The 27,761-nt window shown below is 42.6% G+C and overlaps 1 protein-coding gene across 3 annotated transcripts in view; it reads right to left on the bottom strand.

Moving 5' to 3' along the window:
• Window positions 1–27,761, bottom strand: part of TBC1D8B (TBC1 domain family member 8B) — a 103,660-nt gene that overhangs the window by 68,535 nt on the left and 7,364 nt on the right. For all 3 annotated transcript variants that reach the window (XM_056539590.1, XM_056539589.1, XM_056539592.1), the window contains exons 2-3: window positions 4,369–4,479; window positions 1,771–1,889 (exon numbers count right to left, since the gene is read on the bottom strand). In XM_056539590.1, coding sequence (XP_056395565.1) covers window positions 1,771–1,889; window positions 4,369–4,479 — 230 coding nt within the window. The remainder of the gene's footprint in view (window positions 1–1,770; window positions 1,890–4,368; window positions 4,480–27,761) is intronic.

The raw sequence follows: 27,761 nt of genomic DNA, 5'->3' as shown, positions 1-27,761 counted from the left end.
ATTTTCTATGCAAATTATGAAATAAAAATATAAACTAAATGAGAATTCCAGCAAAATGCACAATCCGACATGTAATATTGGCGGCCTTGGATCCCATCAACCTGAAAGGTCTGATGTCATAAAAGTCCTCTGGTAAAAAACTCCTTCACTTAAAAGTGTATTTCATTAGTAAGAATGCCCATGTCAGAAAACAAAGAGTTAAATGGTAGCTAACCTTGCAACAATCTTTTCAGGAAAAGCTGGCATTTATGTACAAGAGGAGTAGAACTATTTCTGGCCATTACATAACATCTACGTCATTTTACACCAGTTTTCCTCTCTGCTGCATCTTTCATTTTCACTTGTTTCTAGCCAGTAGGTTGAGCATATACTATACAATGTCTCCCGTACACCGCACATACATAGAAAAGAACATTCCGCTCCCTTTCTATGGGCAGTGAACTGATAGTCCAACTGAATGGACCGTTTTTCAGATTTTATGGTTTTTGGTGGTGCGGATGAAGAAAAGGAGCCCAATAGGCTATAAAAAGAGGTATTTTTCTCGAATAAGATATATTACCAAATGTCTTATATTTGCTTACACTATTGACTTGCAGTTTGTTTAATGCTATTGACTATTAAAGGTTTTCTTTGCTTATCTTTAATTTACAGCAGTAAATACATTTTCACTGATTTTAACCCCTTAAGGACTCATTTTGGCCTTGAGGACACAGGAAATTAAAATTTTTCCATTTCCGCTTTTTCTTCCTCGCATTATAAGAGCCATAACTTTTTCATTTTCCCTCCTAAAGACCTACATGAGGGCTTGTTTTTTGCATGAGCAATTGTACTTTGTGATTACACCTTTTGTTGTACCATAAAATGTACGGTGAAACCAGAAAAAGCATTATTTGTGGGGGGGGGGGATTTTTAAAAAAACCGCAATTTTGCAACTTTTGGGGGGTTTTGTTTTTCCACAGTACACTTTATGGTAAAAATGAAACATTCTCTTTATTCTGTAGCTCAGTGCAATTTAAACGATACCCAATTCATGCAGTTTTTCTATAAATTGTACTTCTTTAATTAACTTTATTATATTATTTTAAGTTGTCCACTTCTGGCCCCTATAACTTTTTATTTTTATTTTTCCACATACGGGGATGTATGTTGGCTCACTTGTTTGCACCATGATGTCGTTTTTATTGGTACCATTCTTGTTTGGATGGGTTTGTTTTTTTATCGCTTTTTTATAAAAAGTTTTCTAATATATGATGTGATAAAAAAAAAAAATCTGCTCTCTTAGCTGATCTGATCCCCACGGCCTTGATAGCAGCTGGGAACCATGGTCTATGATGTGAGCACAGCTACTGCACTCGCTGAGCCACGGTGAGACCCAGGGTATATAGGAACGTCCTGTATGCCCTGCGTCCTCTAGAGGTTAGGATTTTTTTCAGGACTTAAAATTTGTTTGTCTGGTTAGGGTATGACTGCCAGGAACCTCAAATCATCAATAATAAGGATCTCATGCTCCAGGCTCAAAAGGGCTGAGCTACAGTGTTTGACAAGGCCACATGCATGGATGATCCAGTGTGCCCATATGTAATGTTTTGACTGGTATTTAGTCTTTATTTTAAAGATAGGCCATCCATATTTTCCTCCCTCCCTGGAAAATCACTTACATATCCAGCTTCTGAATAATAAATCATTCTGTTTACCTTTGTTATGGGAGAAAAGTCTTTTTGTACTTTTTGCCCTTTGTCATGCAAATTCACTCGTAGACAAAGTACTCACCCTTATTTTGCCTTGAACAAAACTAGTTATGTCATCACTTGAGTCGAACACTGACAAAGTCTTCATAACGTTCTGCTCCAGCCATCGCCAGTGTTTTAATATCTCCTCTCTGTTGGCTCCTAAGCAAATAAACAAGGGCATTGTAACTAAAGAACAAAATGATCACTGCAGTCAGGCAGATTTAGTGCATTCACAGCAGAGCTTTGTGTTACAATTCTCTGTGTGATGCAAAAAGCTTTACATGTTACATACTGTAAACTAATATGCTGTGAGGGAAACAGAAATGAACAGCATGAGATAATGGAAAGTAATACAGAGCAGATTAACACAAGCATCCCCGTGGTTATACAAGATGTGGTCCCAGTAGAGTCCTCCCACACACACACATACACGAACTGCAGCTTATATTTCTCCAATATACACAAACATGACCAGCTTTATAGTGTAGGCGGACGCTGAGGACAGAAGAACAAACTATGAACTAAGATTACAAAAAGGATCGCCTTGTCATCATGGCTTTTGAAGATAGGCAATGATGCTGGAGATATATCTATTCCAGGTAAATCAGTGACAGGTAATCTGACACCTCTGGGGCACAAAAGTCCTTAAAGGGGTATTCTGGGCAAAAACATCTTATCCCCTATGCAAAGGATAGGGGATAAGATGTCGATCTCCCTGCAGCACCCGCATTCTATGCGGGGCTGTGTCTCCAATTTCGGAAACCACCACCCCCTCCATTCATGTCTATGGGAAGGGGCGTGATGACCGTCACGCCCCCTCCCATAGACATGAATGGAGGGGGCATGGCGTGATGTCATGTCCCCAGTCCCAGAAACCCGGAGGTTTCCGAAACTGGGGACGAGCCCCCTCCCTCTATCAAAGCATTGCAGGTATATGCTGCCTGCTAGTTTTACACTAGCAGGCAGCATATGAGGACGTGCCTCTGGCACGTCCTCACAGGCAATAACCGGGGCAGACCTGGGGGTCCTTGTAAAGACCCCGGCTGCCCAGGTAAGCAGCAGCACCCCGCGATCGTTGTGGGGTGCTACAGGAGAGAGACACAGAGGGAGTCCACTCCCTCTGTCAAAACTCCTTACAGCTTGCGGTCGCTTCCGACCGCGGCTGTAAGGGTTAAACTGCCGGGACCGAAGTTGTCTTCGGTCCCGGCAGTGCGGCAGGTCCCCGCCTGCCGGGGATCACACACAGCACCCTGTGATCGTGCTGCAGGGGTGACAGAGGGAGCTCCCTCCCTCTGTCATAGCACTTACAGCCCACGGTCACTTCCGACCGCGGCTGTAAGGGTTAAACTGCCGGGACCGAAGTTTACTTCAGTCTCGGCAGTGCAGCATGGTCCCGGCTGTGTGTTACAGCAGAGTCCCCACCGCGATCTTGTGGGTGCACTGGGCAGCACCCACAAGAACCATGGACTAGTATACACGTCCTGGTGCGGGAACTTGCATCCGCTCTGGACGTGTATACACGTCCATGGTCGTTAAGGTGTTAAATCACCCCTTTTCCCATTTTTTAAATAAAATAATGTAGTAAAAAATAAACAAACATATGTGGTATCGCCGCGTGCGTAAATGTCCAAAATATAAGGTTAGTTAAACCTAATGGCCAATGGCGTACACGTAAAAAAACACCAAGTCCAAAACTGCACATTTTTGGTCACTTTATATACCATAAAAAAATAAAAAGCGATCAAAAAGCCCCATGAAGACAAAAATGGTACGTATAAAAACTACAGACCATTTTTTAGTAAAATAAAATCTACATAAATCTGGTATCTTTGTAACTGTACGGAGCTACAGAATAAAGATAAGCTGTCATTTTTACCAAAAAGTACACTGCATAGAACGGAAGCCCCCAAAAGTTGCAAACTGGCATGTTTATTTTTTTATTTTGTTGCAGATTTTGTTATAAAATAAGTGAAGTCATTAAAAAGTACAATGGGTGAAGCAAAAAACAAGCCCCCATATGGGTCTGTAGGTGCAATTTAAAGTGTTATGATTTTTAGAAGGTGAGGAGAAAAAAACGAAAATGCTAAATCACCTGGTCCTTGAGGTGAAATGGGCTTCATCCTTAAGGGGTTAAAAAGGTTAAATGAAACCTGTCACTATAAAAATGCTATATAATCTATTGGAATCACGTTACAGAGCAGAGGGAGCTGATTTGATCATATGATTTTATATAATATATATATATATATACATATATACACACACACACACACACACACACACATATATATATATAAATAAGCCTCGGCCAGTCAGTCAGCTTATGCTGACCACATCTCTCTACCCTCCCCCTTGGACATGTTTTAAAGAAATCACCTAATAAAGAAGACGTTTTAACTTCACCGGGTGAGTGCGATCTTCTTTTTTCTACTTAGTATCGCATTCCCTACAGCTCATAATTGATCTGCACCCCCGGTTTGTCACTTTTCTATGCATCCCTGCACTACTGACTGTTCTTTCAGTATCTCCACCTTATTAACCCCTAACTGTTCAGCAATAGTGCCTGCCCAGATTTTCTCAGCCTAGTTCAACACACATAATAACCTGTTACTTGTTGATAAATCTCTGCTATACTCACCACAAGCAATGGACCAGTACACTTGAGAGTCAGGAGTTTGGTGGAGAATCCTGAATGGTGCGACTTTAGCAGTTGAATCTAAAACAGCATCAAGAGTTCCCACAAGAAGACCTGAAGGGGAGATATACACAAAACAGTTAATAAAATAAGCAAAACAAAAATAAATTCTAGTACTGACAATGTTTAGAATCACTTATTTTACATCAGAGTAAAGCCTATATCCATATGCCATCAAACCATCTCACATGACAGCTGTCACAATTTACAACCCTTCTTGTTTGAACACATTTACCTTACTTTAAAGGGGTACTCCGCCACAATACAAGTTATGCCCCTATCCAAATTGCAGGGGGTCCTGCCTCTGGTACTCCCCATGAACTCTGGGCCGACGCTGCGGCGTTACGAACACAGAAGCCTGAGGCTTCTGTGATCGTAATGTCACGCCACGCCCCCTCCATTCATGTCTATGGGAGGGGGAGTGACTGCTGTGAAGCCTGGGGCTTCCGTGTCCGTAAGGCCGCAGCGCCGGCCCGGAGTTTGCGGGGTGTCCCAGCGGCCGGACCCACCCTAATCAGCTATGTTATCCTTTGGATAGAGGGATAACATGTCTAGGGGTGGAGTACCTCTTTAAAGGGGTTGTCTGGTGAAAACTATTTTATCCCTTACCCACAGGATAGGGGAGAACACACACACAGGATGCAACCACTGAGTCTAGCACACATTACACTTGGCACTGATTCCCAACAAGGGTGCCGGGACTCTCCAGTGGGAAAGAAGACACAAAAATGTTGTTGAATTTTCCCTCCCGCCCTGCGCCCCTGTGACTCACTGCACGGCAGGGCCTGCAGTGCTGTTAGTGAGACACAGGCACGCAGGCCGGGTGCAAGAAACATCTGTGTGCACTGCCGGGACGGGATGCTGCAGCTCTGATCCCCGTGTATCCTCCTCCTGTGAAGCAGCTGGGGGCTCTGGATTCTCACTGGCCCCTTAGCAGAATGACGTGGATGGAAGGAAGGAGCAGGGGCGGCGCTGACAGAGGCCTACTCAACTTCAGGTAGTGCACCCCCACCATTCTTTCACTCCTCTACACCTCTGTCACCTCTCGTAACCTATTTAACCCCTGTAAACCAAACTGTTACCCCATACTCCCCTGTCACCCCTCTACACCCCGGTATGCCCGTTTCCCATGTACACCCCTCTGTCACTGTGTGGGGTGAGGCAGGAGTGAGGCTGGAGGCATTGTGTATGGGGAAGGCTGGAGGAATATGGGTAAGGCAGGAGGCATTGTGTGTGCTTGTGAGGGGGGACTGGAGGCATTTGAGTGATGCTGGAAACATTGTGCATTGTGGGAAGCCTGGTGGCATTGTGTTTGGAGGAGGTTGGAGGCATTTGTGGGGAAAAGGGGAGGATAATGCTGGAAAAGTACAGAGCCTAATATGTTTGTGTTGCAGGTTGCACCCTAAAGAGTTTTGGTTGGAAGAGATCATCATGATGTCCTGGGCCAGGTGCAGAAGACAAGAAAAAAAGAGATTGACTCTGATCAGTGAATATGTAATTTGTTAGTCGCTGCATATAGCAGTACTGTAATCTACATAAGAAACATTAAAAAAAAAAAAAATTCGGTAGGGGTGGCCCACGAAAATAAAAAATTCTGAGTGTGCCCTTAGCCCAAATGGGGGAGGGGGCACATTCTTCTGTTCTTGCCTTGGGTGCAAAAGGATCTAACTAAAGCTCTATACAGCATGTGCTACATTCAATTGCATCTCTGGCACTCCCATACAGTAAACACTCCTCACTCAGTGCTGGGGTCCCACTCCATAGATTGCAGGGGGGCCAGCGGCTAGAACCCCACTATGAATAGAAGATAAGATCATTTTCACTGGACAACTCATTTAATGCCATCAGCCAGCATGATTACCCGTGTAATTTGAGGCATCCTATTGCTAGAAATAGGGGGGACATAAAGGGTAAGATTTATCAAAACCTGTTCAGAGGAAGAGTTGCTGAGCTGCCCAAAGCAACCAATCGGATTGCTTCTTTCATTCTTTACAAGGCATCTAAAAAATAAAGGAAGCAATCTAATTGGTTTCTATGGGCAACTAAGCAGCTTTTCCACTGAACAGATTTTGATTAAGTCTCCCTCAAAAGTGATTTTCCACTCAATATTGGAACGATATGGAAAATTGGACCAATTTTGAAAAACGAACAACTCTGGTAAAAATCGACATCAAATGACTATAGCTATACAATAAATGAATTTTTAAATTGCACCACTAAAGGGGTAGTCTATTTAATTCAGTGTCCTTGCCTAAAACAATATATAGGCCGGACATCGCGGGCTTTGAAAACGCGTATTCTGGAGCACCGCTATAACATAAAAAAACAGAATGATAAGCACCCTTTATCGGCCCATTTTAAACACTGTCACCAGAGCAATCCTAATAATCTTAAATATATAGCATTACAGCAGATTAAACAAGACTGGAGAGGAGGAAATTACATAGCGAGGATGTCAAGAGCTGAATCGCAGAAAATATTTGAGTTCGGATCTTTGGCTCCAAGGGGTTTAAATAACGATTTGGAGCTGTTCGGTTTCCAGGATTAGATAGAAGATACATAAGGGAGAGGGCCCCTCTAACGACCCTTCGACGTTTGGCTGTTGTTTTCCAGCATGCCGATCGTTCCTAGGAGAGTCCCACTCCCCAATCCTTCATTTATTTAGAACACCGTGATTTCTGCATAATTTAGTATACTCATAGTTTTCAGCACATTCTGATATACATTTCCTCATTTTTAATTAATCATTATATTTTATATTTTTTTTATTAGTGTTAATATGTGTACTGACCCTATCTATAAAGAGTAACCTATTACAGTACAAACAAGTGAATTTTCTGTACCCCTATCAACCCTCACATCTAACAGAATTATTCCACAAATAATTAAAACACTAATATTTTAAAAATATTATATGTAGATGTGTGACAACCACATAGATTATTCAGATTCCCATTTTTGTAGGATTTTATAAATTGTATGAGACTTTGTGAATTTTTAATGAATTTTTATGGAATCTTATGGATCTTCATGCAATCCATGGGATTTTATGAATTTTTGTGAACTGTATACATTTTTTAAAGTAGGAAAATATTTTCAATATTTTTAGTATTTTTAATATGGTATCCCTATGATAGTATAATTTTATTTTAGTATACCTTTTTATTTATTATTATTTATATATCATATTCATAGTTTTAAGATAAGGTGCTCGAGAAAATCATGTAATAATAGCTATATGGTAAAAGTTTCCTTATTTAGAGTATTGCCATTCAAAAAACGACATTTACTATAATGTTGACAAATGATTGTGACGTCATTATTGATAGGGGCGGAGTTCAATCGTATATAAAGAGCGCCCTCGGACCCCCAGGACATATAAAATTAGCTGCTGAAGAAAGGACCTAGTGGGTCCTGAAATGCATCCAGCGACCCCCCTGAGATAACCAAGAGACCACCTGTAATACTCTCAGTATGTACAGTAAATAGGAATCACACTCCATCACATTGCAACGACCTGTCAATCATCCTGTGAGTGCGCAGCTTGAGAACTCGAGCGCGTTCCCTAACCACGAGGACGCCACTGTGACTACGTGCCTGTAGAAGCACTGAAGCCCCCGAGAACGCTGCCCACCATTCAGAAGCCCCACTGTAATAGGAGTCGGTCGAGACTCCAGCGGTGCGCTCTCTTGCCAGAGAGCGGGGACGGGACAGCCGTGGAACATCGCTTCCAGCATCACAAGAAGTGGTAACTATAATATCTCCACCTGACATCCAGACTGGTGAGCGATCCTGTTACATTATACTATGCACATAGTTTAAAGATTTGCCGGCAATACTTGTTGAACTCAGCGGCACTGCACTGATAAGTGAAAGTGTCCACAGGAGATCGCTACTGCCTATTGAGTTTTTGATATATGGATACATAACTATCTCCTGAACTGTCACATTGTTGCATTGCTCCATCAGTGATTCTATTGGCATAGGATATGGATATATAATTACCCCCTGAACTGTTACATTGTTGCATTGCCAAAGACCGTGAATTTATTGACATACAGATATACAGATATTTCCTTTGACTGTCACAGGGCTTCAACGGATATATATTGGCAGAATTACAGTGATCAGCTGCCTAGATAGAACTATTAATCAACGTTGAGCAAAAGCTGTTTATTTCATCTATTTACGTATTCATCTATTTATCTACAGTGGTCTGGTTTTATTGCTATTTATATTTTAACTACTGTAGTTAATATCTTTTTCATATTATTTTATCATTATAATCACTCTGAACCTGCAGATTCACAAGGGCCCTGTGATCCCAGGACTATCAGTGTGACACGTATTATTCATCAATTATCATTTAATAAATAAGTGTGTAAAATATCTACAGACCTTGAGCCTCAATATTTTTTATCTTTTAGTAGATTTGTAAATTACTTCTATTAAAAAAAATCTTAATCCTTCCAGTACATAATAGCTGCTGAATACTACAGAGGAAATTAATTTATTTTTGGAACACAGAGCTCTCTTTTGACATCACGAGCACAGTGCTCTCTGCTGATATCTCTGTCCATTTTAAGAACTGTCCAGAGTAGGAGAAAATCCCCATAGCAAATCTCTCCTGCTCTGGACAGTTCCTAAAATGGACAGAGATGTCAGCAGAGGGCACTGTGCTCGTGATGTCAGCAGAGAGCACTGTGTTCCAAAAAGAAAATAATTTTCTCTGTAGTATTCAGAAGCTAATAAGTACTGGAAGGGTTAAGATTTTTTAATAGAAGTAATTTACATATCTGTTTAAACTTTCTGGCACCAGTTGATTGAAAAAAAAAATAAAAAAAAAAAGCTTTCCACCGGAGTACCCCTTTAACGTGGGCTGAAATATAGTAACACAGCATGGCCACTGCATAACATACAGAGCCGCCTGCTTCCAGCCCCTTTCATTGTGTCTATCTGCCAAAGCCACAGATCAGGCGAACAGCTGATCAAACAGAAAGAACTGTGAACAATAGAATAAGTAGGACGAGAAGAATACATGACTCACTAAATTCCTAGGTAGTCTAGTTCAGGATTATTTCAGAAGTTGGAGGAACTTGTACAGGTTATTATGATTGTAATAATGCAGCAGTCAAATCATCCCCGATTAAAAAGGTAAACTCCGGTTCTTATACCTTATACACAGGATAGGGGACCCCTTGCAAACTTCAGCTTGGTGCCCCATAGAGATGGGCAAAATTTTTAAAAAATTCGATTCGGCCTATTCACCGAAAAAATTTGGTTCGATTAGAATTTATTTGGGGTGAATTTCTATTAAAAATAGCTATTTCCGGGCTACAGAGCCTCAATAGGGGTGTATAACACTTTGCCTTGCCATACCACGCATAGGAAGTGTGCTGGGGTAGTGAGATAATGTTATTCAGTATGACATGCAGATTACAGATGTCACAGAGCGGCACAATGGATATGGCAGCAGAATGACGAGCCCATACAGTGGCACAATGGCAGAGCCTGGAGGTGGCAGCAGTATGAGGAGACCATATGGCAGCTCAATGACAGAGCCTGGAGGTGGAGGAAGCCTATGTAGGCCACAGAGCGGCACAATGACAGAGCCTGGAGGTGGCAGCAGCATGCCCAGAACATAGGGTGGCACAATGACAGAGCCTGGAGGTGGCAAGAGCATGAGGAGAGTTGCAAGGGTCCAACAAGGTGGAGAGCCAGAAGTCATCCCGCTGTCGAATGGTGACAATTCAGCGGTCACTACGTTAGCAAGTGAGCATGCATCTTGCCATTTGTGCAAGTCATTTAGAGGGACTCCCTGCCTCCATCTTCACTGCATACTAGGTCCTCTGTCTCATGTTCCCCATGCTCCACTGGCTGCTCTTGTTCCTCCTCTCCTGTCATCTGAGTATAAAAACAACCCATTTTTCTACACATTGCCTGTGCTTCACTGTCCCCCTCCTCCTCTTCCAGTTCAGCCCCCACAGGGCTCATGTGGCTGTGAGATGTAGGCACCACGTCTCCAGTGCCCTGACCAGCCATTGTTTCCACCATCTGTTGTAGGAAATTAAGCAGTGTAATGACGTTGTTCATCCCGTAATCCTGGCGACTGACTAATAATGTGGCTTCCTCAAAGGGCCTGAGCAAATGGCAGGTGTCACTTACAAGCTGCCACTGGTTGACATCGAAGTTACACAGGGGAGTACTCCTATCCACTTGGATCATCAAGTAATCGTTGATGGATTTTCTCTGTTCGTATACTCGGTCCAACATATGGAGGGTGGAATTCCAACGGGTGGAAAAGTTGTATATCAGACTTTGGCCCAGATTTATCAAACTGTGTGAGAGAAAAAAATAGAGTGATTTTCCCACAGCAACCAATCACAGCTCAGCTAACGAGCTCTGGTAAAGTGAAAGCTGAGCTGTGATTGGTTGCTGTAGGAAAATCACTCCACTTTTTCCCTCACACAGTAGGAGGAGGAGCAGGAGCATCTGGACCAACAGAAGATGGGAATGATACACAGCTCCCTTCGGCAGAGGTGGTGGAGCCTTGGCTGGCTGAAACAGGGAGCAGTGTGCCACTGGGTGATGCAGCGGTTGCTGCAGTAGGCTGGACTACCACATCGGAGCCACGGTTCTCCCAGGCTGCATTATGGTGAAATTGCATATGTTGACACAGGGCCGTGGTACCAACATTGTGACTCTGCAAACGCTTCACCTTCTGCCGACATTTCTTACATGTGGCCATGTTAATCTCCTCCGGACGCTTGACAAAACACTGCCACACCACCGAGTAGCTGATTTTCCCCCCAACAGTCTGCACTGACTGACTGCTACTGCCCCGCACTCTGGGAACCCCTGCTCTACTACCTCTAGGGCAGGTAGGCGGCCGCGAAGCAGGTGGTCTGCCCCAGGCACGTTTGGCTCCAGACTTCCCATTGCTGCAATACGCCCCTATATGGCTGCAAAAGAAACTTGCGGAACACTCAATGGGGGACATTTGTCAATGTTGGTGTAAGGTAGTAAAGATTTTACCCATTTGCTTGGTGTATTGTTTGCACAGTTGCTCAAAATTTACTAAAAAGGTGCAAAAGACTTGATAAATTTTGCTCAACTATAGAAACCAGTGGGCTGCAGAGCGAGGTTTAAGCTTTGCGATCTAACACCTGACACTTTTGTACGTGTCCTATTAGATCTGCGGAAAAAAGTAGGCTTTGCGCAAAAAAAAAAAAATTCTAAATTTAATTTGCGCAAATAATAAATACAGCTCCACTGAATAAAATGGGGTATGGTGCACCAAACAGTAGACAACTTTGAAAGATGTTCTACAGAAGATTGCGCAAATAAAATTGCACAAAATTTGCAGGGGCATTTAGAACATTGAAGTGGTGTAAAGCCAATGAAAAGTGTCCTCCAATGTGTGTATATAGATCCCTGCTTTTACACTAACAGGCCACTATAAGCTTGAAACAGAAAAACACGTACAACAGCGGAGTGTGTATATATTTCACTTTAAAGAGTCCTGTGAAAAATGAAAGACACAATCTGATTGGTTGCAATGGGCAAAGGCACCACTCTTCCTCTACACAGGCTTTGATAAATCTCCCCCACAGTCTCTGCTCTCTCAGCAAAACGGGAAATACCAGTCTTCAGCAATGGCTGCCGAAAATATAGGCCTGTGACATCACAGGGCTGTCTGTCTGCTGATAGGCTGCATGCCGCCATGTGATTCAGGGTGATCCCGCCAACCCAGACTTCCTTGCCCCATGTGCTTACTTGTTCAGCCGCCATTTTAGCCCCCCGGCCCGCACAAAATGGTGAATGAAGCGATTAGTTACCACGAAGTACGAGGAAATTCGGATTTGTTCCGAATCAAATTTTTCATGAAATTCGGTACAAATTCGACTTCGTCAGCTTCAATTCGCCCATCTCTAGTGCCCCGAGTGTCCATATGCACAGAGCTGTGTTTACCACTGCATTGCAGCGATGTTCCGCCTAGGCGATAGGATGAGCAGCAGTGTGCCGGATCGACACCCGCAACCAGGAAAAATATCAAGGTCGGAGTGGGATACCAGAGGCACCTGGGGAACATCAGCAGGTTAAGTCCTGTTTGTTTTTTTAATTGCCAGCAGACTGGGGAAGCTTGAAAAAAAGGTTTGTATTGCAGAGTTCTCCTTTAAAGAAGAATGCTCCCAGAAAGCAGATTTTCAAGTCATTTTTAAAAGTCACTTATATCCCCTATTATGAGTCAATGGGGAAGAACACTCCAGAAACTACAGGGACATATTTTACTAGCATAGTAATCCCTCCTTTCTAAGACTTTCTAAATAAAAGCATAAAAGCCTGCATGTGTGAACAGAATTTTAAATAAAAATACTAATAATGTAATTTTTTACTTCCCCCAGCAAAAACCTATAGCACATACATTAATGAAGTCATCCTGCCTGCAGTAACCACTGTAAGCTCAGGTTACTGTAATGTGCTGAATTATTCAAAAACTTGTTATCCTTCTACTCATCTTTCTGTGCCCGCCAGGATACAAAGCAAGGACAGATCTGCCTTTTATATATGTATAATATGTATGGCCATTACTGGTGAAAAATGAGCATATAAAACTAAATTCTCCAAGCAAATGTCATCATAAGGGATACAGGAGGTCTGAGAATGTTAGTATTTCATTGGTGACATTGGCAGAGATTAATATACTAAGATGCATCATCCTCTGACATGCAGTGGATTACCAGAGAGCTCTTCATCCAATGACAAATATAAATGGTGATCTATGAGATTGATCGAGTCCTAATACATAACTACTTGCTAATATAAAGTCAAGCACAACTGTTATGTAGACGTAAAATAGTATGTATAAGGGAGAAGTTACACCTTAACATGTTCCTAGTCTAATAGGATTCCTGTCTTTTTACAAAGTGATTTTACCCGTCCATTACGGGGGTTATGCAGCCTTAAAAGGTTGTCCTAAGGATAGGCCATCAATGAAAAATAACCAGGGGTCCGAACTGTTAAACTCTGGTTTAAGGTGCCAAAGCATTAAAGGAGTTATCCGCCATAATGTGATTTTAGTACTTACCTGCCAGACAGGAATGGACATGGTAAGGAAGGATCTGCGCTTGTCTTGGTGCAAAACGGCTATGTTCTGAGTCAACCATAACACTGTGGCTATCTTTTTGTGAACTGGCTATTTCCTGTTGGAGTTCCCTCCCTCGAACTACATGTCCCATAATTCCTTGTTTGTAATTGTGTGGTCACTTTTCTTCCTCCCATACATCAGCTACCCCACCCATTGAAACACACCTGCACTCCCTTCAATGCAATAGACCAGGATATTCTGACCAGGGTGCCTCAAGTTGTTGTAGACCTACAATTCACTGCAGAATGATCAACCTTCCACTCAGCAGTCGCTCCACCCATTATAGCAGACCCAGAGCTTCCCTCTGAACACCTGACTAGTGATGTAATGTCTCGGCCGCACTGCAACCTGGGAAAGCATGAGAAGACACTCATTTTGTATACTGGTGAAAATAAAAATTGGGAAGAAGTAAAATCACAGAAGAATTGTGAAATCCCTGTCAAGCACAGATAAAGACACTATATTATGAACTACACTAACTTCACAGCCCCTGTAGCATAGTCAAATAGAAAAAAATAATCCTGGAATACCCCTTTAACATGTTTATATCAAGTAGGATGTACATTGTGTCAAAAATAAAATAAACTATCCCCAGCCGCCAATTAACATTTTTTCTTCCAAGGACATTTTTGCGTTTGTACTAAAAATGTTCTTTGCCTAGTCATTATCACCCATGTCAGCGCCTAAAACTAAGGGAGGTAATACATCTGAAGCTAAAATAGGGTCTTTAGTATTGGTGCTATAGCGAAGCAATAAGTTGAACAATGTACACATATTTGGTATTTTTATGGATGGAAGACCTAATAGATTAATTTTGGGGGGTAAATATTATTAAATTAACATAACAGCATTAAATGCCCTCACTCCTTTAATGTATGAAGGCATCAGGGCATTCATAGCATCACCCAAAATCTAACTAAATCTAATATTGTCTATCTGTGCTTTTTACATGAAGTTTATTGGCTACTTTTAAAACCTTCATGAAAAGTTTCGACCAAGTGGTCCCATAGGCAGTCGTTGTACTTGTTATTTTAAGTTTAGTTTATTATTATATTTTTTAATTATAATTTAAACTTGTTTATAATATCTACACCATGCCTACTATGCTTTAGTACAACCTGGGGCTGTGTCTCCCTGTATAGGGAAGCCTACTCAGACATGAACATTGTGTAAGAGGAACTACGACTCTCTATGATGTGAGGCCCCACTTTAATAATGTCCCTCTTGACAAACTTCTATTTTGTATGCATGGATCATTTCCTTGTTTCTACAGTTTAGACTTTTCATAATAGAAAACAATAAGATATGTTGAAAAAAAAAAAAAAAAAAAAGAAGCATCCGAGGGGGGGTCACATACAGCACATTTGCGCTGCTGGTGTGATGTGTATTTGTGTGTCTTATGCAGCTCTGTATTTGCTCCTCCCCTCAGCTCTCCGAAGATTGCTGAAGATACAGCGGAGGGCAGGGCAGGTCAGGAGGGACATGAAGGCACAGTGGTGTCTATGTCAGCAGTCATTGTACAGCATGCGTTCCTCCTGACATGAACATCCTCGGAGCTGCTGTATAGGATGAACGCTGACATGAACACCCATGGATCGAAGCTACTCGGAGCTGAGGCAGGTACGTACGTTACACTGCCCTGCTCTGCCCTGCTCTGCCCTCTGCTGTATCTTCGGCAATCTTCGGAGAGCTGAGGGGAGGAGCGAACGCAGAGCTGTATAAAATGCAAAAATACACCTCACACTGGCAGTCACAGCTCTGTGTGTCTACTCGTAGCTGCATATTTCCTGCCAGCAGTCACAAGCTCAAACAAAGAGCTACCTGGACACAGTAGGGAGCCTACTTGAAATCAATGGGTAGGAAAATATGAAGAAGCAAATATGCAGCAAAATACGCCAGGTGGGAACGTACCCTTACTCTGGACATTTCCTTATATGTGAAGAAAATTACTTATCCAATACTTATTAGGAATAAGAGTGGGGAGAGTATTAAAACTTAGCCTTTATTTGACTCAGATAAAAAAAATCTAAATCAAAAACCAAGTGTAAAAACTGTGTAACCAAGTGCAAAAACTGTGTATCCAACAAGGGATTTTCCCAAATATTGCCGAATATGTTCCAGGAATGGTTAGGTCAACCTCCTTGGGATATATATCCACAATTATATTGTTACCAGGGGTCAAATAGACACATCACCCCAAAGGCAACCATCCAACAAACATAATAAATGCACCAATATATATCAAACAAGGATATCACAAAGTCACAGTACCCTACGAGTTTCTATCACAACAATGTGACGTCTTCAGGAGTCACTCACAAATTACCAGGTTGTATAGGGTGCTCTGATATAAAAGCACTAACAACATAAAATACACTTTGCTTAGAGCAGAAAATCATTTAGTGCATAATCACAATAATTAAACAATATCCTTGAGGGATGGCACCCCATAATATCGAATATGCCCTTTTAATAGATTAATGAACCCATCTGAAGGATATATTTTGTGGCCGTGAGACTCCAAGAATCTGAAAAGAAATACAATGGAAAAACACAAGAAAATACTGTGTCAGCCATTTGTTCCTGAACGAAGAAATCCCCCCATGTATATGCGATCCTACTCGCAACCATCCATAGGTATATCAGGAAAACCTTAAAAGAAAGTTGCAAAGAAATCTCCAGTCATTGAAAAAGCAACCTGCAAAGTAAACAGGGGTATGGGGGAAACTGCTCTGCGGTATACTCACGGTCTCTATGTTCGGCACAAGAGTGAGATGCAGCGCACACCTGCATTAGCAGGGAGCCGAGACGCTCTGCTTCACTGCGCTGTCTGCTAGTGCTGGGCTGTATACCGGTTCATACCGAATACCGAAATTTTTGTGCTGCACGATATTATTTTTCCCATTCCACAATACCGGTTAGGCCCCCCTTGGGAATGAATTAATGAATTGTCAACCCAGCGCTGTGCTGTCCGCACATCGGGGAACTAATCATACCCGTGAGCGCTGTTCTCCCCCCCAATTAATCATCAGCGATGCGGAACTACTCACGTCACCCGCAAGCGCTGCCCTCCATTTCTTCCTGTTTGTTGCGAGCCGCCGGCGCTGACACTCTATACTGTACGCTGTATCCCTATGCCCGGGCTGTAAAAGATAAACAAAATTAACTTTAACTTACCTTCCGAGTCGGTCCGGACCTGCTTCCTGGGGACAGGAACGTCGGAGAGCCGTCAGCCTATCACCGGCCGCAGCGATGTTCCACCTCGGCCGGTGATAGGTTGAGCCCACTATCATGTAAGAAACCGGCCGGCTTCTTACATGACAGTGGGCTCAGCCTTTCCCATCCCCAGGAAGAGTGTGAGACCGACATAGAAAGGTGCGTTACAGTTTATTTTGTTTATCTTTAGCTGCCCGGGCATAGGGATACAGCGTACAGTATAGAGTGTCAGCACCGGAAGCCCGCAACAAACAGGAGGAGGAGGAGGGCAGCGCTTGCGGGTGACGTGAGAAGTACCCCGATGGGGACAGCGCAGCTTGGGCTGATAATTAATTTGGGGAGGAGGGTGAGGAGCAGAACAGCGCTGACGGGTCACATGATTTGGGGGGGGGGGGGGGGGGGGGGAGTTATATACCGTCGAACCGCCTTAAGTTACAAAAATACCGTGATGCACACATTTGGTCATTCCGCCCAGCTCTGTCTGCACATGTTAGTGGCGTCTGACGTTATATCCGGTTCCCTTGCCGTTCCGTGTCAGAGGAGTCACACCCCGTCTGACTGCAGTATTGGGCGTGACTAATTACTCCGGCGCCTCACTACTTGTCAGCATAGGGAGCGCATACAAGCAACGAGCGATTGAAGTCACCTAATATTAAAGTTACGCCAAGGAACACTTATAGAATGTATACAGTCTATTTGTGGGTCATCTTTAGATGTAAATAGATAATAGACATGCCGCACTTATCCTGCCTAAATAATGCCTTTAGCATTATACAATAATACACTAACGTATATGGTGAGTAATGTGTCAATTATTAACCAATTATTAGCGCGCACCCCGTATGCCAACCACAGGCGGGCACACCACACGGAAAATACAGGCATGCACGCCGTTTAAATCAATGATCTGCAGCGGTGTCGCGGGGGGGATAAATAGCCAATAACTTATACCGGAATATCGGTATAAGTTATCGGCTATCGGCCCTAACCTCCACCGATTATCGGTATCGTATCGGCCCTAAAAAAACGATATCGGTCGATCCCTAGTGTATACTGCACTGGAAACACAAGCATGTATGCTGTACTGGAAATACAAGCGTGTATACTGTACTGGAAATACAAGTGTGTATACTGTGCGAAAAAGCAAGCGTGTATACCTTACGAAACACGTAAAGATGAGTGTGCATACCGTAAGAAAACCCAAGCATGTAAACTATATAGAAAATACAATCGTATATACTATATGAAAACATAAGCATGTATATATGGAAAAAACAAGCGTGAATGCTATACGGAAAATACAAGCGTATACTATATGAAAATACAAGCGCGTATAGTGTATGGAAATACAATTGCGTGTACTGAATGCAGATACAATCGCATGCACTTCATGCCAATACCAGCATGTACACTACCTGAAAAATATAAGCGCCTATCCTGCAGAAAACACAAGCGTTTACTGTCTGAACATCCAAGTGTGTGTCCTGAATGAAAAAATACGAGCGTATATGAAAAAGCAAGTGTGTATTCTAAATGAATATACTGAATGAATATACAAGTGTATACTAAATGAATGTACTCAACGAAAAGCAAGTGAGTACCGAATGAAAATACAGCCGTGTATGCTGTATAACATACACCCATGTCTACTGTATGAAAAGCGTGTATACTGTTCGCAACACGGGCGTACGTACTGCCTGAAAAATACCAGCGTGTGTACCGCATGACACCCAAGCGTGTACACTGTATTATACACAAGCGTGTATCCCGTATGAACCACAAGCGTGTATGCCGTCTGAACCACAAGCGTGTATGCCGTCTGAACCACAAGCGTGTATACCGTCTGAACCACAAGCGTGTATACCGTCTGAACCACAAGCGTGTATACCGTCTGAACTACAAGCGTGTATACCGTCTGAACTACAAGCGTGTATACCGTCTGAACTACAAGCGTGTATACCGTCTGAACTACAAGCGTGTATACCGTCTGAACTACAAGCGTGTATACCGTCTGAACTACAAGCGTGTATACCGTCTGAACTACAAGCGTGTATACCGTCTGAACTACAAGCGTGTATACCGTCTGAACTACAAGCGTGTATACCGTCTGCACTACAAGCGTGTATACCGTCTGCACTACAAGCGTGTATACCGTCTGAACTACAAGCGTGTATACCGTCTGAACTACAAGCGTGTATACCGTCTGCACTACAAGCGTGTATACCGTCTGAACTACAAGCGTGTATACCGTCTGAACTACAAGCGTGTATACCGTCTGAACTACAAGCGTGTATACCGTCTGAACTACAAGCGTGTATACCGTCTGAACTACAAGCGTGTATACCGTCTGAACTACAAGCGTGTATACCGTCTGAACTACAAGCGTGTATACCGTCTGAACTACAAGCGTGTATACCGTATAAACTACAAGCGTGTATACCGTCTGAACTACAAGCGTGTATACCGTCTGAACTACAAGCGTGTATACCGTATGAACTACAAGCATGTATACTGTATTAACTACAAGCGTGTATACCGTATAAACTACAAGCGTGTATACCGTATGAACTACAAGCATGTATACCGTATAAACTACAAGCGTGTATACCGTATGAACTACAAGCGAGTATACTGTATAAACAAGCGAGTATACCGTCTGAACTACAAGCGTGTATACCGTATGAACTACAAGCGTGTATACCGTATGAACTACAAGCGTGTATACCGTATGAACTACAAGCGTGTATACCGTATGAACTACAAGCGTGTATACCGTATGAACTACATGCCTGTATACCGTATGAACTACAAGCGTGTATACTGTATGAACTACAAGCGTGTATACCGTATAAACTACAAGCGTGTATACCGTATGAACTACAAGCATGTATACCGTATAAACTACAAGCGTGTATACCGTATGAACTACAAGCGAGTATACTGTATAAACAACAAGCGAGCATACCGTATGAACTACAAGCATGTATACGTATGAATTACAAGCGTGTATACCGTATGACCTACAAGCGTGTATACCGTATGAACTACAAGCGTGTATACTGTATGAACTACAAGCGTGTATACCTTATGAACTACAAGCGTGTATACCGTATGAAAATACCAGCGTAATTACTATATGAAAATACCAGTGTGCATACCGTATGGAAATGCAAGCGTATACACTGTACGAAAATGCAAGCGTGTATGAAAATACAGACGTGCCTACTGTATGATAATACAAACGTGTATATTATATAAAACAAGCGTGTCTACTGTATGAAAATACAAGCATATATACTGAATGAAAATACAAGCGTGTATACTGTATGAGAATACTAGGGTGTATACTGTATGAAAATACAATCGTGTATGCTGTATAAAATACCATCATGTACATTGTATGAAAATACTAGCGTGTATTATGTATGGGAAATACTAGCGTGTATACTGTATGGGAAATACTAGCGTGTATACTGTATGGGAAATACTAGTGTGTATACTGTATAAACTACAATCGTGTATGCTGCATGGAAAATACTAGAGCATGTCCTGTGTGACTATACGAGCATACCTATTGTAAAAAATAAAAAAAATAAAAAATTGTGTATCCTATATAAAATATACCAGCTTTTATATTGTATAAAAGCATGCACACTGTAAGGAAAAATATTAACGTGTTACACAACATGAGTGTGTGTCATTAAGTGACAATATGAAGAATAAACCGTACAGAAACATAGTCATATCACTTTTAGAGTATTATGCCATATTAGGAACCCAAGTGTGTTATATTATAAACATTAACTATGACCCCCAAAAAAGAAACCGCATGGAACAACCGAATGAGCAAATGCTAGTATAGCATATGCTAACCTGAAGCCTATCCCTCGTAATACCCAAGGGGGGGTGAGAGCAGCTCAATCACCGTGTTGCTGCTGGGCTCAGGAGCGCTATGTGTACCGGAGCATTGTACCCAAGGGGCGGGGAAACCATCATGCGTCTCCCCGACAATGCCATCCACCAGCTCCCGGCTCCTGTGTTCTGCTGAAGAGAGCAGAACTGGCGGCGCGCAGTGCGGGCACAGTGCCCGCGCCCCGCTGATGCGCGTAGCCAGCAGAAATTCATGCGAAAAGCCCAATCCATTACAGTTACGTGGCCCCCACGGTACCGTGCAACAAGAACTCCCGCCCAACTGCAGCTATGCCGTCACGAGACAGCCGGCCACGCAGGTCCCCAGGTGAGTGAAGACTGCACTGCAGGTGGGCGGAGCATAGACCGCACCGCAGGCCTGAGTACTCGCTCCGGGATCGGGCTCCCCGCCTGCCTCTGATACCCCTTACCGGACTTCTGGAGCACAGTCCTGCCCCCCCCCCCCACAGGAAGCCGGTACAGGTAACACACACGGTCTGCTTGCGGGCGGCAGACCCAACGCCCCCTTCCCCCAAACCTGTTCCCCGATGGGACCTGGACGCCAGACTGTCTCGCTGGTAACCCGATACTCCCGCCACCTGTCGTGATGACGTCAGCTACAGCGTGACGTCCAACCTGAGCCTGCACGTGCTGGTATTTATACCACCCAGGCCCCTCCCATAAACCCAGGTTGTCATTCAACCTTTAACATATCTGTTCTAAAGCCCAATATTTCCTACAAAAAAAGGAAACTAAAAAATGTGGGGTAGAAAGACAAAACAAAAAAAAGAAAAACTAGAATGCAGCATTTCAAAAAGTAAAATTTTGTTCTGGTCACAAAGGCCCCAAACACTTTTGGTCATAAGGGGGTTAAAGAGAACTGATCATCTGGAAAAGGGTATTAATTTTACCTTGAAGATCATTAGCCACCATAAAAAAAAAAATGGAAAAAAAAATTGTGATCATGGTTTATATGAGGTGTTTGAATGCCACAACTGCGACAGGAGCAGGTCACAACTTCCTAGTAAGCAGTTCCCGCCCCCTGGCACCTTCCCATAATGCCTAGAAACAAAGTGCCCATATAAACCATTCCCATAGAAACAGTTACTATTTTCAGATTTTTTTCAAGCCCTATATATTCACAGTTATGTATTTTTACTCTGGATAGGAATTTTTCAAGTAAAACCAATCATCTTATCCAGGCGATAGTCTTCCTTTTATGTGGTTCCAAACCAGGGCTACATTGTTACAGAACACTGAAAGCCAGTTTGGAGTCAGTTCTATCATTTGCTCAGAGCATGAAAAGGTATGTACAGTAGGTGACTCATGTTAGAAATCTATAAAAAAATGCCAGTGAGAAAGCTGGCATGCCTGTGCTTATGTCTGCCAAATCCTGTTACTTCCCCACTGTGTCGGCAGCTTTACAGACACAACATTGCCAGCCTGTGTCTCCAATATGAGCCACCCCCGAACCCATCAATACAAACAAAAGCCCCAGTTCTGCCAAGTGAGAAAGAAAAATAATAATAATATCTCAGAAGTAGACACAACCAGCCATAACATTAAATCCAGATGCCCAATATTGTGTAGGTATACGTTGTGCCACTAATACAGCTCCGACCAGGGGTTAAGTCCTTGGGAAAGAAAGTGTGGGAACTCACCCATGACTTCAACTCAAGGACTGGTCTTGCTAATGGAAACAGTGCTCCTGCTGTGGAAAAAGTGCAGGAACTCCGTTCCCACTCGTTCCTGCAGGACTTGAGCCCTGGCTCTGACCCATTGAGGCATAAACTTCATAAGACCAATGAAGGTGCTTTGTGTCTTAGCAACTTTGAGAGTACTCTTAGACAGGGCAGTTTTGAAGTAAAAACAAGGTGTAGATCATAATAAGATAATACTCTTTTTTTTTATTTTTTTTATCCACTACTAGGGTGGAATGGATTAAAAAAAAGGAGTAGAAGTAGCATCTGTTCTTTATATTATGTCATTTATTATGATCAAGGTTTTGTGATGCTCAGTGTTCCTAGCATGCAGTGGTCAGTACCCACCAAACCTGCTCAGAGAAAGGACTAATGCTGAAACGCCACCAGGACCAAGAGAGCACAATAATGCTGGCTGTCACAGAAAGGTGCCAGGACACACAGCGCATCAGAGGTTGTGTATAAAGGCGGCAGAGCAATCCAAGTTCCCATTCTAATGCCAAAAGTGCCTAGAACTGGCACATAAGCAATTAAAGAAAATGCCCTTGAGTTGGCACCACAATACACTATGGGATAAAAGTAAGCGGTGTGATGTTCTGGGCAATATTCTACTTAGAAATTTATGTGGATGTTACCTTGACAAGTACCACCTACCTACATATGTAGGTGACTGATTACACCCTTTATGACAACAGTACTCCCTATTCGCAGTAGTCTTTTTTAGCAGGATAATGTGCCCTGCCACACTTCAGAAATGGAGTAGAAATCAAGGTGTTGTCTTGACCCCTACATTTTTCATATCTCTATTAAACTGAGCATCTGTGGGATGTGCTGAAAAAACAAGTTTGATCCATAGAAGCCTCAACCCCCCAACATACAGGATCTAACATATTAACATATCTGCTGTTCACATCTCTGTGCCAAATACCACAGGACAACTACAGTGATTTTGTGTAGTCCATGCCTCCAAGAGTCAGAGCTGTTTTGGCAGCATACGTTTAGACAGGTAGTTTTAATGTTCTGACTGGTTGAAGTACATATTATGTATTTATATGCCCCTTCCAATGTGTGTATACGCAGTCATGGCCGTAAATGTTGGCACCCCTGAAATTTTTCTAGGAAATGAAGTATTTCTCACAGAAAAGGATTGCAGTAATACATGCTTTACTATACACATGTTTATTCCCTCTGGGGGACATGTATCATTATTTGTGTATGGTAGAAGCAGTTTACCCCTTTTCCCGAATTCTAAACTATGCGCAGAAGCGCTAAATTTATCAATCAAGCGCAATGAGCTTCATAAATTGCGGGTAAATATAGTAATCTATTTGGAAAATAGAATCGATGATTGAGAGCATCTTGCGACGTTAAGTCCAAGATGGCTTATATTTGCACAAAAAAAACAGCTCTTGCGGCAAAATTTTTGGTGTAAAGGAAAAGTACGCAGTTAATAAATCCATGTGTACTATAGATGTCACTCCAAGGTACCCCGATTCGACCACATCTGGAGGACATGCTCTACCAAAACGTGTGCAAAAAAATGCGCAAAAAAAGGGGCTTGAACAAAATTTTGCGCAAAAAAATACACACAGAACAGGGGTAAAATCTTTGATACATGTCCCCCTTTGTGTGTGTTGGAACTAAACCAAAAAAGGGAGGGGAAAAAAAAGCAAATTGGACATAAAGTCACACCAAACTCCAAAAATGGGCTGGACAAAATTATTGGATATAATTATAACTTAATATTTGGTTGCACACCCTTTGGAAAAAATAACGGAAATCTGTCGCTTCCTATAACCATCAATAGACTTACACCTCTCAGCCGCAATGTTGGACCACTCTTCCTTTGCAAACTGCTCCAGGTCTCTCTTATTTGAAGGGCGCCTTTTCCCAACAGAAATTTTAAGATCTCTCCACAGGTGTTCAATGAGATTTAGATCTGTACCCATTGCTGGCCACTTCAGAACACTCCAGCGCTTTGTTGCCATCCATTTCTGGGTGCTTTTTGACGTATGTTTGAGGTCAATGTCCTGCTGAAAGACCCAAGATCTCTGACACAAACCCAGCTTTCTGACACTGGGCTGTACAGTGTGACCCAAAATCCATTGGTAATCCTCAGATTTCATGATGCCTTGTACACATTCAAGGCACCCAGTGCGAGTGGCAGCAAAGCAGCCCCAAAATATCATTGAACCTCCACCATATTTCACTGTAGGTACTGTGTTCTTTTCTTTGTAGGCCTCATTCCATTTTCAGTAAACAGTAGAATGATGTACTTTACCAAAAAGCTCTTTCTTTCTTTCATTTTGGCAACAGGTAGTCCTGCTTTTTTTATGTCTGTGTCAGCAGTGGGGTCCTCCTCGGTATCCTGCCATAGCATTTCATTTAATTTAAATGTCGACAGTTCGTGATGACACTAATGCTCCCTGATCCAGCAGCTTTAATATCTTTGGAACTTGTTTGGGGCTGCTTATCCACCATCCAGACTATCCTGCATTGACACCTTTCATAAATTGTTCTCTTCCGTTCATGCCCAGGGAGATTAGCTACAGTGCCATGGGTTGCAAATTTCTTGATAATGTTGCACACTGTGGACAAAGGCAAATCTAGATCTCTGGAGATGGACTTGTAACCTTGAGATTGTTGATATTTTTCTACAATTTTGGTTATCAAGTCCTCAGACAGTTCTCTTCTTCTCTTTCTGTTGTCCATGCTTAGTGTGGCACACACAGACACACAATGCAAAGACTAAGTGAACTTCTCTCCTTTTTGTCCGCTTTCAGGTGTGATTTTTATATTGCCCACACCTGTTACTTGACCCAGGTGAGTTTAAAGGAGCATCACATGTTTGAAGCAACCTTATTTTTCCACAATTATGAAAGGGTGCCAATAATTTTGTCCTGCCCATTTTTGAAGTTTGGTGTGACATTATGTCCAATTTGCTTTTTATTCCTCCCTTTTTTGGTTTAATTCCAATACACACAAAGGGAATAAACAAGTATAGTAAAGCATGTATTACTGCAATCCTTTTCTGTGAGAAATACTTCATTTTCTTGAAAAATTTCAGGGGTGCCAACATTTACGGCCATGACTGTATATACACACATTGGAAGGGACATATAAATACATAATATGTACTTCAACCAGTCAGAACATTAAAACTACCTGTCTAAACGTATGCTGCCAAAACAGCTCTGACTCTTGGAGGCATGGACTATACAAAATCACTGTAGTTGTCCTGTGGTACAGTTACGGCCATGACTGTACATATGTCTTTACAGGTACACAAGTACAGTATGCATATAATGGTTAAGATTGCTCATTTGTGTATTGTATGTTTTGGCAAGTGGTCTATAAAGGCATGTTCACACACTAGACTTTTCAGTAAGAAAGCTCTGTCGAGGAATCTACAGCAGAAATCTGGCTCAGATTGACAGCCTCCTGTACTCTTCTTAAAGGGGTATTCCGCCCCTAGACATCTTATCCCCTATCCAAAGGAAAGGGGATAAGAAGTCCCAACGTCAAGACCCCTGCGATCTCCCTGTTCGTTTAGAGCGTCGGGTGCAGCGCCAGAGGCTTGTGATGTCACAAGCCTCCGCCCCACATCGCCAGTCATCCGGCACGGAGCGACGTTCGCTCTGTGCACCTGATGTCTGGGGGGCCGCACCCGAGATCGCTGTCGATTGGCACGATACTCAACAAAAAATGGTTCCAGAAATATAATATGGTAGATGGTATATGGTATGAAATATAATATGGTATAAGATATCAGAATGAGAAAAAGCATCATTGTGCCTCCATGTAAAATGTAGGCACACAGAGATACAGTATAAGTGCATGTTACCTAAGGCAGAATATCCACTCATATAAAGTCATAGCTAAAATGCACAGCCACATTCTATGTATAAGGGAGAAGTTACTCCTCCGCATGGGTCAATGGTCTATTAAGAATTCCTGTTGTATTAAAAAGTTATTTTACAGGCCCCTTCATACTGTTGATACATGGACAAATACATGACAGGTCGGCTGCATACTCCAGTTCAAATCATTAACCTTTCAGAGTATGCTCACACGTGCAGATTTAGCTACACATTGACTGCAATCTGCAGCAAAATATTAATGTGTGAATGTACTCTCAAACTTTTCAGGATATGCTGTCATGTACGTTCAGGCGGAGTAGCACTATTTCATTAAATAACTTATATTATGCTGCATTCACACCTCGTTTTCACTGTACGGGTGCCGGATCCAGCTGGGAGAGAGGAAAACCGGGCACTACCGTACACCAGCCGGACCAGCGCTAAAATCCATTTACTTTAATGAGCCGACCGGAGTCAAACGGTAACTCCGGTCGGCTCATTTTTGACCCGTATCCGGTTTTGTGACCGGACCTAAAACCGTAGTATACTACGGTTTTAGGTCCGGTCAAGAAACCGGACACGGGTCAAAAATGAGCTGACCAGAGTCACCGTTTGAGCCTTGTTGTGAATCAGCAGAGCATTTTACGTCCACATATGGGGGGTATTTCCATACTCAGGAGAAATTGTGTTACAAATTTTGGGGGTCTTTTTTTCCTTTTACCTCTTGAAAATGAAAAGTATGGGGCAACACCAGCATGTTAAAGTAAAATGTTTTATTTTTTTACATTAAGATGCTGGTGTAGACCCCAAATTTACCTTTTCATAAGGGGTAAAAGGAGAAAAAGCCCCCCAAAATTTGTAACACAATTACTCCCAAGTACGGAAATAACCCATATGTGGCCCTAAACTGTTTCCTTGAAATACGACACGGCTCCGAAGTGAGAGAGTGCCATGCGCATTTGAGGCATAAATTAGGGATTTGCAGAAGGGGGTGGGCTCGGACGCAAGCATTACAATTGCCTCCGCTACCAAAAAATATTCACTGCCCGGCACCCCAGCTCTTCCAGGGGTGTGGAAATCCTATCGCACGACGCCCGGGACATGCAGTTCCGGGCACGGTGCAGATGAATTTTTCATACATTTAGCCGTAACTGACTTTTCCCATTTGATTTTTTTACGCCAGTGATCAGTGTGTATGGAGCGGGCCCACTCCATCCCCGGTGACCCCCCCGTAGCTGGGGTCCATTGATAATAGCCGACATGCAGCGTTAGGCAGGGCAACTCACTGTAGAGGTAGTCTGAGGGTTTACCTCTCATATCATGGCTGCCCCATGGATCTGTATTCGATTGAGCCTGCCTGGGGCAGGCTTAACCAAATGAGCACAGATTACACAGATCAATGGTGTTCAATAGAACTGCATTGATCTGTAAGAGGAATAAAATTATTCCTTTTTAAAGTCCCCTAAGAGACTAGTAAAGTGTAAAGAAAAAAAAATGAAGTTT

The sequence above is a fragment of the Hyla sarda genome, chromosome 9, assembly GCF_029499605.1.
Source record: "Hyla sarda isolate aHylSar1 chromosome 9, aHylSar1.hap1, whole genome shotgun sequence".
Lineage (NCBI taxonomy): Eukaryota > Metazoa > Chordata > Amphibia > Anura > Hylidae > Hyla > Hyla sarda.
Note: the sequence above shows the minus strand (reverse complement) of the source record. Positions and strands in the feature narration are given on the sequence as shown.